Source organism: Sinohyriopsis cumingii, chromosome 7 (assembly GCF_028554795.1).
Source record: "Sinohyriopsis cumingii isolate HCF-2022 chromosome 7, ASM2855479v2, whole genome shotgun sequence".
Lineage (NCBI taxonomy): Eukaryota > Metazoa > Mollusca > Bivalvia > Unionida > Unionidae > Sinohyriopsis > Sinohyriopsis cumingii.
In genome coordinates, this window is record NC_142967.1 from 20,736,606 (window position 1) to 20,753,574 (window position 16,969).

The 16,969-nt window shown below is 35.7% G+C and overlaps 1 protein-coding gene across 1 annotated transcript in view; it reads right to left on the reverse strand.

Annotated features, from left to right (window-relative positions):
* Positions 1 to 1,212: 1,212 nt before the first annotated feature.
* The window catches only part of LOC149794840 (salivary peroxidase/catechol oxidase-like), a 51,824-nt gene continuing 36,067 nt past the window's right edge, over positions 1,213 to 16,969 (reverse strand). The window contains exons 9-13 of the mRNA XM_089963981.1: positions 16,702 to 16,800; positions 15,470 to 16,178; positions 7,050 to 7,219; positions 4,573 to 4,675; positions 1,213 to 1,413 (exon numbers count right to left, since the gene is read on the reverse strand). Coding sequence (XP_089820107.1) covers positions 1,353 to 1,413; positions 4,573 to 4,675; positions 7,050 to 7,219; positions 15,470 to 16,178; positions 16,702 to 16,800 — 1,142 coding nt within the window. The 3' untranslated portion in view covers positions 1,213 to 1,352. The remainder of the gene's footprint in view (positions 1,414 to 4,572; positions 4,676 to 7,049; positions 7,220 to 15,469; positions 16,179 to 16,701; positions 16,801 to 16,969) is intronic.

Here is a 16,969-nt window from a genome sequence, read left to right on the forward strand (position 1 = left end):
AAATTACTTGGATTCAAAAGGATTATTTCTTTTTTTTCTGGAAAATACGTGTGCTCATATGAAATTCTTGAACAAAGACAGCTCTTATAAAAATGTATTCGCATTTCCAAAACAGGAGTGATATTTCTTGTTTCTACAAGGAAGTGTAGATTTCAACACAACACAGGTTACAGCATACGTCATTGTCTTCTATCTTGGATTCTTCGTCGGGACTTGAACTTGAAATCATTAGAATATTTTATTATTAGGACTTCTAAAATTTTACTCGTGGATTATTTCTGGGTTATTTTTATATTTGATTCTTTAAACCGTAAGTTCATTTTTTAAATAATTTTTACAGTATTTTCCCAGGGAAATAAATTATTATATTTTTAAAAGCTTGTTATTTTCAATCTTTCTTGTGTTACTGTTTATTCGAGCCTAAACACGTAACATAAGATATCTTCACTTTCATGCTATCTATAATGACACGAATTTTGAAGAAATATTTTCTTTGAAGTTAATAATACCATCCATCTTTAAAGTTATTAATTGTACAATGTTGAAACATATTTAACATACCGATATATTTTTGGTTCTCTAATTCAGTTAATCTAACATACTTTAATATAGTTTCTCTCTATACTAATCCCCTAATCCCTCTTTTTTAAATTTCTTCACGCATATTAACAGATACATCCAATTCACTTTTCCTTTTAAAGTTCACTATTGTCACCAGACATATGTCATAGAGATTACATGTAATATGTCTTGGTGTTTCCTTGAGTACTCACCGATTTCCTAGAATTTGAGCCCAAGTATTGGTGTTTGCATAAGTACTCACCTATTTCCTAGAGATTAATAAGCATGTCTTGGTTTTTGCATGAGTAATCACTAATTTACTAGGGATAAATATGCATGTATTGGTGTTTGCATGAGTAATCTCCAGTTTCCTAGATATTAGTGTCCATTCTTGGCGTTTGTATGTGTAATCATCAATTTCCTAGAGATTAGTATGCATGCTTTGGTGTGTGCATGAGGAATCACCAATTCATAGAGATTAATAGGTACGTTCTGGTCCTTGCATTCATGGGTTAATTCAAAACAATTCACAAAACTATTATACTTTTTACTTACCCTTCAAGCTCAAAGATCAACATAGGTTTGTTATATTATTTTCCATTCAAAACGTTAGCGCTCTGTCGCTGTTCATCTCAAAGAAATACGAACAAGTTATGTTTCTGTCTTTATTAACTGACCATAATTATAACTCCAAGTACATGATTTCATTTTAACCGATAGATCCATCCTGCACATTATGTGTCCCATACATCTGATTAGGCTGCCCTTCTCTTCTGCATTTCCCCGGAACATCAAGCTTTCCAGAGACTAAAGTCCAGGTCAGGGAACATGCCACAAGGCGTTGGCGGATTCCTGGGGAAAAAGATGAAACAACGCATATTTACTGCATTGAAATCTTTGTTTCTGGCGAATAATTAAAACAAAGAATTTTGGTTACTAATTTTGGATCCGTCATTTACATGATTTTGTATTTCTTCTTCACATTAAACTTCGGTTCGTTCATAAGGGAGAATCGTTGGCGTTACCATCATTTTGGTATGGCACTGTACTTAACCTTATTTGCTAAACTTGTTATACACCTGAGTGCAAATAGAAGGAACTAACTCTCATCAAGTGCTTTAGTGGACTCCCTACTTTAATTGTTTCACTACCTAATTTAAGTTCTCAATCGGAATGGTCAAATAGCAGTTTTATATGAATCCATGTATACAGTCTGACGATCAAATTGAACTGAATGTCGAATCGCAATTTGATATGAGTCCTGCTTCCATAATCTGACAATCAAATTCGAACGGGAGTTAAATTACAATTTAATATGAATGTATGAAGCCATAGTCTGAGGTAAATACGAGACTTGGTATACACCTGCTGATGCACGAGACGTTGCATCCAAATGAGGTAATCCGTATTGCTGATGACTGCCAAGCATATTGAATAATAATGTTTTGGTGACTGTGACCATGTATGTCATTGGGAAGTTCTTCTTATCTTATTTTCGCACAGATAATATTTATGATTCCATGGATATATTTCAAAGTTAATCTCACACTTGAAATAATAGCTAATAAAACATTTCATACGCAGCCAGAACTATTGTAATTTTCTTGCGTACAAAGGTTGGAAAATCTACTCAGATAAGGGAAAGAATCTGCAGCTAAGTAATATATATATATATATATATATATATATATATATATATATATATATATATATATATATATATATATATATATATATATATATATATATATATATATACATACATACTGATTGGCGAATGATGTCTGGGTCCTTGAATACAACGCGTATCATGTAAAAAGCGATGCAGATGATCTGCTCCCGCGTCACCAGCCCATGAAACTATATAACTAAAGATATCGCTCTTTATACCAACGGACAATGACCGTTTCCATGCTACGTACTTATTTCCTGGACTCAGTACACACTATTACCATAAATAATGCTAGGCCTTAAACAGTGGATAATCCAGTAGGGACTTCGGACCTAAGTCAAATCCTCTTTTTAGTCAAAATAAACTCTTTTCAGAGAAACAAACAAAAACTAGCTGTTTTTGTTCAAGTGATACAAGCCATCTCTTTTAAAACCATTCCAGAAAAGTCCTGCAAACCTCGGATTATTAGAATGGTTTTTAATATCACTGATTAAAGGTGTATTTACACTTAACAGCCTCACCACCATTAGTGAATACGTCTTTCCGCAAGTCGCTGATATCGGGACGGAAATTTATCTTCGCAGACTTGTGAGAAATTAAACGTGCATTTTTTGACACAAATATGCTTTGTTTTTCTTGAAATTAAAGACTGAAATATCTGTATGATGTGATCATTTTGATGCTTAGAGGCTGTCTTTATTTCCATTGGTCTGCTTCTTATAACACAGTTGGTTTAAACAGTTTTTATTTACAGAAGTCATCGTGGAAACTATATACAATCAAACAAGAAATAGAGAGGATTGAGTAATAATTCAGGTCTCTCTCTCTCTCTCTCTCTCTCTCTCTCTCTCTCTCTCTCTCTCTCTCTCTCTCTCTCTCCATTAAGAACATTATTCACTTTATAATAAGTCTGACGGGATTAGTGAAGGCATATATTGCAAACATTAAAAAAGCTAATGAGGTATCGTGAGAAAATTAATATCAGACAATAACTTACGAGCGTTTATATCAGAAACATGTTACTGTATACCTACAATTTAACCAATGAGGGTGTTGGCATTGATGAAGTGGGGGTAGATAAAAGACTTTTAACTTCAGCTCGGGTGAAATGTGTTTATAATAATACAATACGTACTGGAAATGTAACAGAGTAAGATGAAGACATAGGTAGTTATCAAGCAAATTATTTAGATGTGATTATATACTCACTTACCGCTTTAAAGATCTCCTCGTTGACCAAAACCGACTGCAGTGGTTTACCCATTAAATAACGAAGTTACATCTGTGACGTGGGGCAATATTTATATTGTTTGGTTTCTAATAATAACATGTTTTGTGCAGTCTAATGGAAAATGCTAAGTGGTTTCTGCTACACCGAGTGAAATTTTGTTGGCAAATGATTTTGCAAATTTAGTCGTTTTATGAACTACAACCAAGTCATCCATGTTTTGTGTGCATAAAAAACGCTAGACATTTGGTGAAATCAAATCCGACCAGACATTTGGGGGAATCAAATCCGTCTATACATGTGATGAAATCAAATCCCTCGTGTGTCCTAAAGCCATGGCATAAGACATTTTTTTAAATAAATTAGTCCGTGCTTGCAGTGCTTTGCTGAAAATATGTCCTGTCTTATCTCTAGCTATGATGTAGATTGTGTTCCCTTCCAGACGATTCTATCTGCTTCCGTTCTGTATTTTTCTATTTCGTCTTTTTCATACTGGGTGCAGGTACTATACCATGCTCCAGTAGAGGTCTTGATTATGGTGAAACAAAGAATTTCTATGACATTCTCGCAATTTTAATTTTCACGCTTCATAGTATATCTAAACTTTTCCATGGTTTTGTAACAATATCCTGTATATGTGTATTCCAAGATAAGGATTCCTTTAAAGTTACGCCCAGGTTGTTTTTAAGAAGTGGCATTCCTTGTAACTATGTTATTCATTAAAAGATGTTACTTCTCTTTCCGATATTTTCTGGATATGGTCATCGATTTGGTTTTTGTTTGGGTTTAAATCATCTGACCATCGATTAAAAATCGATTAGTCCATCAACAGATTTGATTTTCAGTAAGTCTTTGTTTAAACCACCTCCTCAGTCATCGTTAGGTCCTCGACAGCAATTGAAAATGGTGTATCATCAGCAAACAATGAATATCAGTAACAATATCAATACTGTAAATTAAAAATAATAATGATCAAAGTACAGATTCAAAGTTCCACCAACAGCTAATAATCATATTTATTAAATCCCAACTCCTTTGTGGGACTTGTTTTCGAATTTCAAAGTGGTCTAAATATTTCCACTTAAGAAAATACATAGCGAATTTTACTTACATAGCATGTGGCATTCTGAATGGGTCTACCTGGATGTGTGGTAGATGGAAATGGAGACATAGGAGCTTTCCTAGAGTCATCTTCTTGACGGAGTTTAGTTGTGCTGAAAAATACAATAAGCATGGTCTTATCTTCGATGTAGTGGAACCTTTGTAATATGTGAGGACAACTAAACATTGCATGGACTCAGATATGCCTCGCATAACTGCCTGACGGGTCAGGGTCTACACTTATGGCTCGAAATCATATTTAGTTATTGGTGTAGACCCTGGACTGAAATCAAACAAATTTTGTGATTGCGCTTGAGCTCGGGAGCTTGTTTCAGAAATTCACAAAGAATTTAGCATTTGTAACATCACATTTGATTTGCTAAAAATGAAAACAAAGTCCAAAACACAAGCCTGGTTTCGTATTTTTCGAAAATTTCAAAATCAGAAACTTTATCTCAAGCTCAAAAATGATGTCATGTATAATACTTAGAGTACCACCTACTTCATGGAGATATAGCTTTATAGTAAATGGGACCCAAGTTAAGAAAATTATAATGTTCGGTACTTTCCGTATCATTGTAATTAAAGGTATTGACTTTCCAAATTAAGAAAATACAGCGACTGGTGTCTTAGAGCATTATGAGACGGTCTGTCTGCATTTGTCTGTATTAAAACGGGTCAAATCAACACATAGAGCTACATTATGATGTTTTGATGGATATAATAACAGAGAAGATATCATTGGTCTTTCATGTTAAAACCAAAATTTTAACGAATGTATACGGGACATTATTTGCTCTCCTTTGGCTGGGTCACACACACACACACACACACACACACACACACACACACACACAAAGGTGGCAAAGTGGTCTAAGGCGCTAGCCTTTACAGATCACTGACATCTCACCTTTGTCCGTGTGGGTTCCAGTCTTGGTCGCGGCAAACGTGTGTATGTGAGAAAACGTGTCAGTAGCTTTATGTGTGTCTGTGGTTTTTCCAAATTTCTTCTTCAGCCATAGATACTGGCCGCCATGAATAGCATATCATGTGCTGAAAATGTGGTAAAGCACATAACAATTACAATAACAAGCTGGTTGGCTGTTAAATTGAATTTTCCTCAGTTTATGAATTCCTAGTGTGTGTGGGTGTGTGTGTGCGTGTGTGTGTGTGTGTGTGTGTTCGTCCAAGTACTGATTTTTCACAAACATGCACCTTGTAGAAATTACAACAAGATGTTACTCTAAAGAGTTACCGCTCCGTTGGCCTGGTGGTTAGAGCCTCTGGCTCCGATACAGGATGTTGCGAGTTCCACCCACACCGAGTCATACCAAAGACATAAAAATGGTACTAATAGCTGCCTCGCTAGGCGCTCAACATTAAAATGGTAGTGTTAGGACTGGTCAGTCTGGTGTCAGGATCATGTGACTGGTGGAACATGATACTGCTAGACATCACTATAAAATGCCACACTGCAGATATCGTAGCGATATGAAAAATTGTTAAAGGTACCTTAAAAATCCAAATCACACATACCTACACAAACACAGACTCAAAGATTTACCATCGATTGAAAAGGCATTAACATAGAATTATATGCATGAAATTCTAGTGCTGGCTCAAAATATTCCCCCTAATTCACTCACAGCAAGTTCATGGTTACTGTCGTTACCTGTACTGACTCATAATTTGCTGTTAATTTGGTTCAGACACCCAATACTAATCAAAGTTCATGACAATTATGCTAATAAAGATTTTGTTAGATTTTTCATTTGAATATTTTAGTATTACATTAACATCCCACTCATACAGATTATGCTTAAACTTAAATAACCTTAGTATTACATTCATATCCCACATATAGCTAATTTATACTTAAACTTAAATGAGTTTAGTATTACATTCATATCCCACACATAGTGAATTTATACTGAAACTTAAATAACCTTAGTATTACATTCATATCCCACATATAGCCAATTTATACTTAAACTTAAGTGAGTTTAATATCACACTCATATCCCACACATAGTGAATTTATACTTAAACTTAACTGAGTTAAGTATTACATTCACATCCTACACATATTGAACCTATACTGAAACTTAAGTGAGCTTGGTATTACATTCATATCCCACACATAGTGAACTTATACTTCAACTTAAGTTTAACTTGCATCTTTTCTAAAAGAATTTTCTTTATCAGAAAGTCATATTTTTTCTCAGTATGGTGACCAGTCTATACTCCCTCCTCCCCCACCCTCCATCCATTTTATCACTTTGGTTTACATATTAACTACTTCATCTGAATAAAAATAAATGCGTTTTCTTACCTGAAATCCCAACCCATAATCATTGAAAATGTATGTAGAAAGGAGCGACTGTATTAGCGTTTTCAAGACAACAATTCTGCAAATAAATTTGCCAAGTTACTTTGAGATTATGTGTGCATATGTACTTACTAAATATTTTGACCTATTTTATTTACCTTCAGTGAATCCTGTATTTGGGAATGCGTTTTCATAGTAGAATCTGTCACCTTTCTTAAGATTCAAGAATTGTTGTCCGACGATACATCCAAACAATGGTCCAATCACACCGCCCGGAAGCGGTGTCTCTGAAATCCCACCTGGAAAAATATCGATGTCATCGGGATGTCTGAAAAACACAAAAACAGATACATAATAGATATATAATTGTAAATACATTATCAGTGGTAGGTGTGTATAGAAACGTGACCAGAAGACTCAGATGCCGGAGCATATCAAGCATAATAGAAAAACAAAAAATAAAAATTCGATTTATAAAGGGGTATGGCAAGAAATATTGACATTTGAATGACTAATGGAGTGAAAACGGTAGCATGGATATCATTAAATGAGTTCTTTCTAGCAATTTTACAAAAATTATTTATGTGAATGTTTTCTTTTTTCCAACGAATTTATGTAGTGATCTTTCAACCATCAACAGAAGCTCTTTGGGTATTTTGGACAACCCAAGAATCAGTTTTCCTGAAGAATTACACAGTCCCGCCCCCAATATCAATCAGTAATAAATACAACCGTGCTGATATTTGTCAAATTATGGAATAGTTAAATCCGTTGAACTAGCTAATTTAGTAATTTGTATCATTCCACTTTGACTCAGAGTTATTATGTCTAATTGTGTCTAATTATATCTAATGTCTATTTAGTACTTTGTATCTTTCCCTTTTGACTCCAAATTATTATGTCTAATTGTCTGATAAAGAGAATCTAAAGTGCATACGCCACCTGACTGTCTAATCCGGACAAAATTTCCACTGTCATATTTAAGCGACTCCACTGTACCATTTCCCACATTCACTGGCATGTCTACTATTTATCATATTCACTGCGGTTTGTAATATTTACCAAATTCACTGCCGTTTGTACTATTTAGCATATTCATTACCGCTTCTACCATTCACCTTATCCATTGCCGTTTCTGTTATTTATCACAATCACTGCCGTTTCTACCATTTACCATATTCACTGCCGTTTCTACTATTTACCGTATTTACTGCCGTTTCTACAATCTGCTATATTTACTATCGGTCCTATTTTATTTACCATATTCACTGTCATTTATGCTATTTGCCATATTCACTGTTGTTTTTACCATTTACCAAAATCACTACCGCTTCTGTTATTTACCATATTAACTGCCGTTTCTAACGTATACAAAATTCACTGTCATTTCTACTAGTTACCATATTTCTGGCTGTTTCTTCTATTTACCATAATCAATGCCGTTTCTACTAATTATCAAATTCACTACCGTTTCTCCTATTTACTATATTCACTGAATTTCTACCATTTACTCGACAAAGGTAGCAAATAAAGATAAATCGTTTCATTTCGGCAAATGACGAAGTGACGAAAGACATTCTATATAAAGTGCGACTGAATCAACACGCACTGTATGTAGTAAGTAAAGAAAACAATACTCGTTTATTTAAGAGTGGTCGCTCGTGAAACTGATGTACATACCTTTTTAACAATTGATATTTTGGTATACCAAATGGTTCCAGTAATCACAAATCACTAAATATGTAAACGCTAGTGTGTAGTTTTGTGGCGTGACGGGTTTTGTTATGCCGCAACTGAAGTAGGTGTGTTATGGTTGTGTTGGGGTGCTCCCAATATCCTATTTGAATTATTCTAGAAGTCCCACCCAGGCTCGATTTTAGTTGGAAGCTAAATTAGTGAAATATAGATGTAAAGCTATGAGCCTCCAGTCAGCAATGCCGACAGTTAAAAGATTGAATATTCAAAAAGGTGAAATTCAACGAATAACAATGTAATGACAATTCAATAATCAAATGATTAAAATTTCCCAAGTACTCTCCTTCTGTTCATCCCTGTGATAGCCTATTACATTATTTGATTAGTAGTGTGAGATAGCTTTCCATTTGTCCTTGTATTCTACTCATCTGTGTGGTCTACTGTCCTATTCCTCCAATTCATTCTCCTCTTCCTCCAGACTTTCTCCAAATTACTTCTCCTCCTCGGCTTTTCTATATTCCTCCTCCAATTCCTCCTCTTCGACTCATTTTCCTCCTCCTCTTCGACTCCTTCCCCCGACTAGACTTGTCAACTCCGACTGTTCTGCTAGTCTCCTTCCATCTCCCCTCTTAGAGACTCGGGACTCAACTCAACCGGAAGTTCTATCCCCCAAAACGTTTCCTTTATGAAGCTTTGTCTTTCCTTAGAATCTCCTCTCTAAGTTTTACCGCCAAGTTACGAGTGGCTTCCACGGAGTAACCCTATATTGCTCAGCAATCTTCCTAGGCGAGACTAAATTTTCGCTTGCTAGTTAGAAGTTATAATTCGGATCGACATTGTTATGACAATCCCGATTGGAGGTTGCTTTGACCCGATCAAATCAAACTTAGCGGACAATGTGCATCTCGCTGTCTGTTCACGTGGGGACGGATTTAAAACACGCCCCGGTCCCTCGCAGGTTCCTCTGATGTTAGGACTAAGCTGTAACACATAGGTGGGAAGTCGCGCGATCTAGCGCCTGTGCCGATTCAAGATGCCTGTTCGTCTCTCTGGTCACGGTAACCTTGCGTAAGAGATTAACTCTAGTCTTCGGCAATGTTTAGATATCAAAACATGGCTTGTAATAATACCTTAGTTTATACACGACTTACTAACTGAGGCTGAGCAAACGTGACAATTTTCTTGCCCTATTTTGAGATGAATATCTGTTCAATATGAGGTTATATGCATAACACATTTATGGGAAAAGGACTTCGTCATTAATTTGTCCATAAAATTATAGCTTAATGAACACTTAAGAATTCATCAAATTTGAACAGGTTGAATATCATTGACTCCTCTTTTCAATACACACACAAAATGGTTTTCTAGAGAGTGTGTATCAATGTGACTCCTCAATAAATACACAAAGACCTTTCGAGATTTTTTAAACCGATTTAAGATATTAAATAGGTAGCGCAGCCTATCTACTTCGAAACACCGATCTGATCTAAATAAATGTAAAATGCCGAAAGAATTCCTTCGCCAGACCTATTTAATATCTTATTATCAACACCTATGATTTTATAATAATTTTCGTTCTTCGCATACCTATTCGGGTCTTCTTCCGCCAAAGACTTACTAATGTGGGAAGTATCACCACGATTACTTCGAGATTTTTCCTTGTATTCTGACAAGAAACCCTTACTTAATGGTCGAGTTTGTTACTTATTGATTGACATTGGTTATTACGTATGTAATTCAGCCGAACCAAGGTCACCAAAACATCTGATTGGTACTATATAGATTAAACCGCATTTCCGATCAACAAGTACAAAAGTATAACCTAGAAAATGCATAGCTGTAATTCTCACGCAGGTGATATGGGCCAAGCCCGTATTTGTGGTCATAAGCGCCAAAATTTCACCCCAGAACGTGTATAGCTATGACACTCGTTTTACCAATTTCACACTATCATGTCCTGTAACGGTGTGAGGAAGCTATAACGGTCGATAAATCAAACATTTTCTCGCTACGGGCAATATCACTGTATCATCGTAAGTTCAACATTTAAAAATTGTCCGCTTGATGAATTGTTAGAGAAGATGATACATAAGTTTAATAGATGACAGCTGACTGTCAGAAAAAATGGGTTGTTTGTAATAATCATAAAACCTAATGAGTAAGCATTATATTTTACTTCCACGGGCTTTCATTCTTAAGCAGAAGATGATTCTGGCTGCTACTATTGGTTTGAAGCAACTTGAAAATTGTACTGAAGAATAGCATGTGTGGATCTCTCCGAGAGAGAGAGAGAGAGAGATCTAAAGTACATTTGATATGGAATATTATGGTATATAACATAGGTTATTTTATGTTAAAGTCCACCACGACGGCACAAATAATGAGCATCCGTAATGCTGTCTTGTCTATGCCCTTAATTATCAGATATTCCTTGGATGATTTTTCGAAAGAAATAGACTTTGATGCGAGGTAATCAATTATATTTTGGGAAAAGTGTTGAAAAGTCTGGTTTAGAAAGAAAAATAAAACAGTTATAATAATAATAACTTGCCTGATAGGAGGAAGGGACGATTTTATTTCGATACTTCTACTTCTAAACAGATGATCTGGTAAACAATTTATCATATCGGTTGGTATTTCTATAATATGGATGATCACCAATCCTATCGGTTGGTATTTCTATAATATGGATGATCATCAATTATAACCCCAACGTACACTTCACTTTTATCTCCAGTAGTGCTATATATAGTGAAGTGTTTGCATATTAATACAATTACACGTAAAGGCTTGATGATAGCCACGGTCAATATTTTGTTTATATTACACTTACACGTAAAGGCTGGACCATATACACGGTCAATATTTCTTTATAATACACGTGCGCGAAAAGGCTTGGCCAACTCATTTCATATATAACAGGACACTGGACAAGCAGGGCTTGTTCTATTTAACTTTATATTGCTTATAAGTTCAAGTTTCCTTCAAATATTTAACGATTCTTCTCAAACCTAATGACATAATCCCAATTTCATATAGAGAAATCAAAGCCATTAACCGAGTCAATACTTCCCTTCATTCCGCACGAAACTGCTTAAACGATACGATTGTTTAATTTTTCAACTTCAGTTGTTTAAAAACTGTTACTAAGTAAATTCGCTATGCACACAAGGATACGTTTAACATTATAGTCCAAAGCCCAATATAATAAATGCCACGTCAATTACCTATAATAACGTATTGCCAATTCAAACTGTAGCTTCTGACTGGTCTAATGCCACTATGTGCAGTTGAATTTATGGAAAAGTCTGGGTGGACGAGATCTGAACTACAAAGGTTTGTTATGTCAGAAAAAATCCCAATCTCATATTGATAAATCAAAGCTATTGACCGGAATCAATATTTCACTTCATTCCGCCCAAATCAGAAAGATGGTCTCGACACATTAAAAGTTAAAACACCGTTGTAGTTGTTGTTGTTGTTGTTGTTATTGTTGTTGTTGATGTTGCTGTTGTTGATGTTGCTGTTGTAGGGTTTAATGCCATTTTTAGCACAAGATAATCTATACATTGGGTGGAGAAAGAAGCCGGGAAAACCCTGGAGAGAACACGGACCCTCGAGAAGCTATATATATATAATGTGGATGTTTTCATTGTTGCTGTTTTTATTTCTTTTTTAATCTTTTAGGTACATAAAGATGGACTGCATCTAAATTCTTGGAATACGTTTAGATTATCCATGGATATTATCTGCTCAAATTCTATCTTACGCTGGTTGAAACATACACACCATTCGCTTTGTAAAATATCTATATCTTTGTCTATAAATATCTCTACCTAATTATCGTCGTGAATTACAAATCGCATTAGTTAATATTCCCGCCATTCCCAATTTGCTTCTCTCTCAATCAAGCAACACACACACACACACACACACACACACACACACACACACACGGGTATGCCCGCCTCTCCCTCACCCTTAAAAGTGTGAATGAGAAACAACATAAACATTGTCCACAGTAAGTCTTCTACACAGTTGAAGAGTTACAATATATCATATCCTGAAAACGCTTAAATGCTGGAGCTATCGGGGTAATGGCTCATGGGTCCCCACCACGCGTTCATCCTACTGACCTCAATGATACCCAAGTTTCCTGGATTCGATCCTGACACATATAGTCTCGAACGTGACGTGCGATACCATTAAAAACAAGATAATCGATTGTATTATATTGCATTTTAGAATAACCAAAGGCCGAAGAAATTAATTAAAGTCATGTGAGCCTTTGTAGTGTTATTTACCTATTCTCGTTCCATTCATGTACTTTTTTACCCTGACTGATACATTAACCCAAATGTACATTAAAAAAACTTTACGATAACTACCATTACACATGCTTATTAGATAATATGTTAATGTTGATTACAGACACTAATGTTCAAGTTAAATAAACGACAGCTAAAAACAACCACAGTTACATAAACGACATGCTAAATAAATGACAGATAAATCGACAAAAATATAAAAATAACAACAGCTAAATAAACGACAAAACTGGTGTTTTGAATTATCCCTCTGATGTCTTAAGTATTATGGTATCCATTTTCCTCCAATGGCACAACGAAGTTACTGGAGAGCCCCATAAAAGGAATAGATGTCAATGGACTTTTTTATATGGTGTTAATGGGAAGAGAGATGGTGAGAGATTGTGTGTGTGTGTGTGTGTGTGTGTGTGTGTGTGTGTGTGTGTGTGTTTGATTTGTAACGTAGCTTTAACAATTTTTCAGTCATATCTCTACGATGTCTGCAGTGCCGCAGTTTGTAGTGATGTGTAGCACTGGGGCATCATGCCCTTGACATGTGATACCTTACGTTAAAAATCCAAATCACACACATAACACAGTGTCCTGGACACTGAATACTTGACGAGATTCAAGCATTCAACTATATATCCGTTTCATATTCTATACCCTGAAGAGTTTTAATTAATTTAGGAATTCAGACAGTAGGAGATTTAATAGCAACACTGTTTATCTTTTAAATGTAAACACAACCATTGCATGTAAACACTTGCAAATTTGTTTGGCAGTCTTTCTTTTGCTACAAACAAGTACAACCAATTCGTATTGAGCCTCGCAGCAGCGGCCTTCATCATACGAAAGATTTACAAATCCTAGCCACAATATTCACCCTGTCTTGACGTGCTTTCAGATCTTCTTCCCTAGAGTCGATTGAAATGAGATGCATAGCCTTGCATGACCGAGACATTATCACAAGTTAAATTCTGTTCTAAAATTTGGTATATATTGAATACGAATGGGATGTTCAGAAATTTCCGTATAAGGAAACAGACACATTAAGCCTATCATCCAACAAATCATTGGTTTACGACAAACTTCGCAAAGTTTCCAACAGCTTATTACTTCAACCCGTTGGTAAATTAGAGAATATGGTGTTTACGAACATAACCCTGAATTAAACATGATACATACGGGGGAAAAGGTGAATGTTCCGCATGCAAATTTCAACCTAAGCCTCATTTATTAAGCCTTCAGTCCCATGGTTAACCACATAAATGAGTTCTTAGTACCTAAGACTGAAAATCCTCAATGACATTGCAATCTCTTTTAAAAATGTTGAAGGCAATAGCGGTTTGTTGCATGTGCAAATTCAAAGACCTAAAGCAGAATCCCATAGGACTGGAACTAGATACGTTGTATAAATGGCACGTCACGAATGCCAACAAGTCCTTTTTTTATCGAGTTATGTGTCCGCTTCAGCAGTAGACAACTTTTTGAGAATGGAACATTAATCAACCAAAAAAAAAAAAAGAAACTTAATTCCGCGTTTCATAAATATTTGCCGCGCATGCTCTGACCTATGACAATCGGATTACAATCAACATTCAGACAAAGAGGAGATCTGACAGACAGACATTGATAAAAAATTATGTTCTTGTGACCTTCGGAATTCCCTGTCTAATTAGTTTTAGTAGCCATTTGATTTCGTTTCAGTGTTTTCTTTTGCAACAATATACTCCTCAAGACGTTTTTTATTGTTTAATTTCACTTTCAGCAGTAAAAGAGTTTCAATTTGATTGGCAAACCAAGTCAGCAATTCAAAACGTCGCAGTGGCATCTTATGTATTGGTAAGCAGATCTTGATTTTAGTTGCATTCAGACCCATGAACAACTACAATTTTGAATATTTTACTGTATTACAGTCATTATTCCCATAACGAACAACACTTAGAAATTCACACACCTACTTTAGGTTCGTGCAGGACAAAGGTTCTGGTTTCTAATGGACGGTTTGATTCAAGCCAGAAAACCTGCATTAAAGCGTGAATACTTTACACATTTAGAAAATTGTATTTTTTTGTAAAACTTAAATAACCCATATATCTGTTTTTATAGTCGAAGCGGTCAATAGTTTGACAAGATACAATGTACGTTACAACGGATTTAGTGCAACTAAAGGAAGCATGCATGCTCGTCTTTATCATGGGTAGACATTCAGTCTTATTAGTTTATCTGCCTATTGTAGACGAACATTTCATTCCAGCCTGATCAACCCAAATTGTATTATACAATGTACAATGTGTACCTCAATTCTCGTTTACAGCCTGTAAGAAAAAGTGCAGAGTGCCTTCACTAAGATGTATCCAATATCTACATATGTTATCCCATCTTTATTATAAAATCATTTTTTCTCCATTAAGGTGTATAATAAAAAGAGTACTGCATGTATATGGGAAAATATGAACTCGTTTGCTCGGATTAATACTTCACTCCAAAAGGTCGTGTAGAAAATAATCCGAGAAAGAAAAAAAAACTTGTTCACATTTTCCCATACAAATGCAGTAACCTATGATTACCTGTACACTGAACGAAGCTTCCTGACGTTCTCTGCTGAATGATCGACTAGGCCTCCAGGTCCGGTGCCGAAGTGGAAAGCACAAGGCAGATTGCAATGTTTCCTCCATGCATTGTAACCGGGCACTGCATGATCTCTGCTTCGCTGAATGTTCAGCGATATCAGATCAAAACTTTTGCCATTGTGGTCAAGGAACAAGTTATCTCTGACACTGTTCACAATCAAACCGTCAGCTTTACTGGCAGGATGGATGGCTAAGCCGTAACCAACGTAAGAGCAACCTTGAGCCTGGTCTGCAAATATCATACCTGGTCGATTGAATGCCAGCTCGTTTCTAATATGCATACCACTGTCCTTCATAAACAATACTGTATTTTGCAGGAGAGTGTGACCGAACCTAAAAGGTGCAACTCCAAATACGTTCGAGATCGTTGCATCAGTATTCATGTCATAGACTGTGTTATGGCCCTCTGGCTTTGGCGTCAAACCTGTCCTCTTAGCAAATTCGGGTCCAAGAACGTATGGAAGCCAATGTTTGTAGGTGATATGCTGGATCACTCCAACGACAATTTTTCTCGTTTCTTGATATATGTCCTCATCACACCACTTGGGGTTTAGTTGTCCAAGGATTTTGGCGATACGATTGTGCTCTCTAAGGAACAACACTTGCAAAGCTGTCAAACCTGGCATGACGTGTATTCGGAAATCACCTGACGACGACAGAAGAACAATTATGAGAACGTAATGAAGAAAACAATATATTACATTTCTACTGGTCAAATTGGATTCCTCTTGACCATTCGTGCCTGCTGGACAATAAATATCTGAAAATGACTAACCCGCAGGAAAATTTAATTTTTTGTCGAGATCAAAATAATTCATGTTTGTCACTTTTAGAGGACGATAAATATTTTGGACGTGCACAGATAAAGTTAAATAAAGAAGGCGATTTCTAAAAGTTGCAAAAATTAACTAATGCGTGTGTCTATACTGATCAAACTATAAAAGGGACAAAATTTTAAGATTTTAATTTTTTTGACACTCGCTACTAATTTAGCTACAACAATCTCATATACACAAACAAGCTTCACCTGAAATAAAAATTCACTCTTGTGCAATAAATTCGTTAATTAATAAATGAAAATGTAATAAATTTCTGCCAGTCCATTACACTCTATTCTACGCCCTCATATTAAGTGCAAAATAATATTTTTACGTTGATTTTGCTTTTACCTGACTTCATACAGTAATGGCCAGGACGATCTGTTTGACATTGCGTTTCGTCAACAACACCGGGTGGGAAAAGGTCCTGCTCTGTCATTTTCAGAAGTCCTACAATGATTGATACATTAGTTTGTTATATATTAAGAAAAGTGAACTAATGACTATCATGTGTGCCCGTATATGAAGGCGGATCCAACTGCGAAAAGTTTAAACTGAGATCTATCTTTGCATAATCGCCCGCAGATTGCGTTCTACACTCTTCTTTGATTAGAACTAG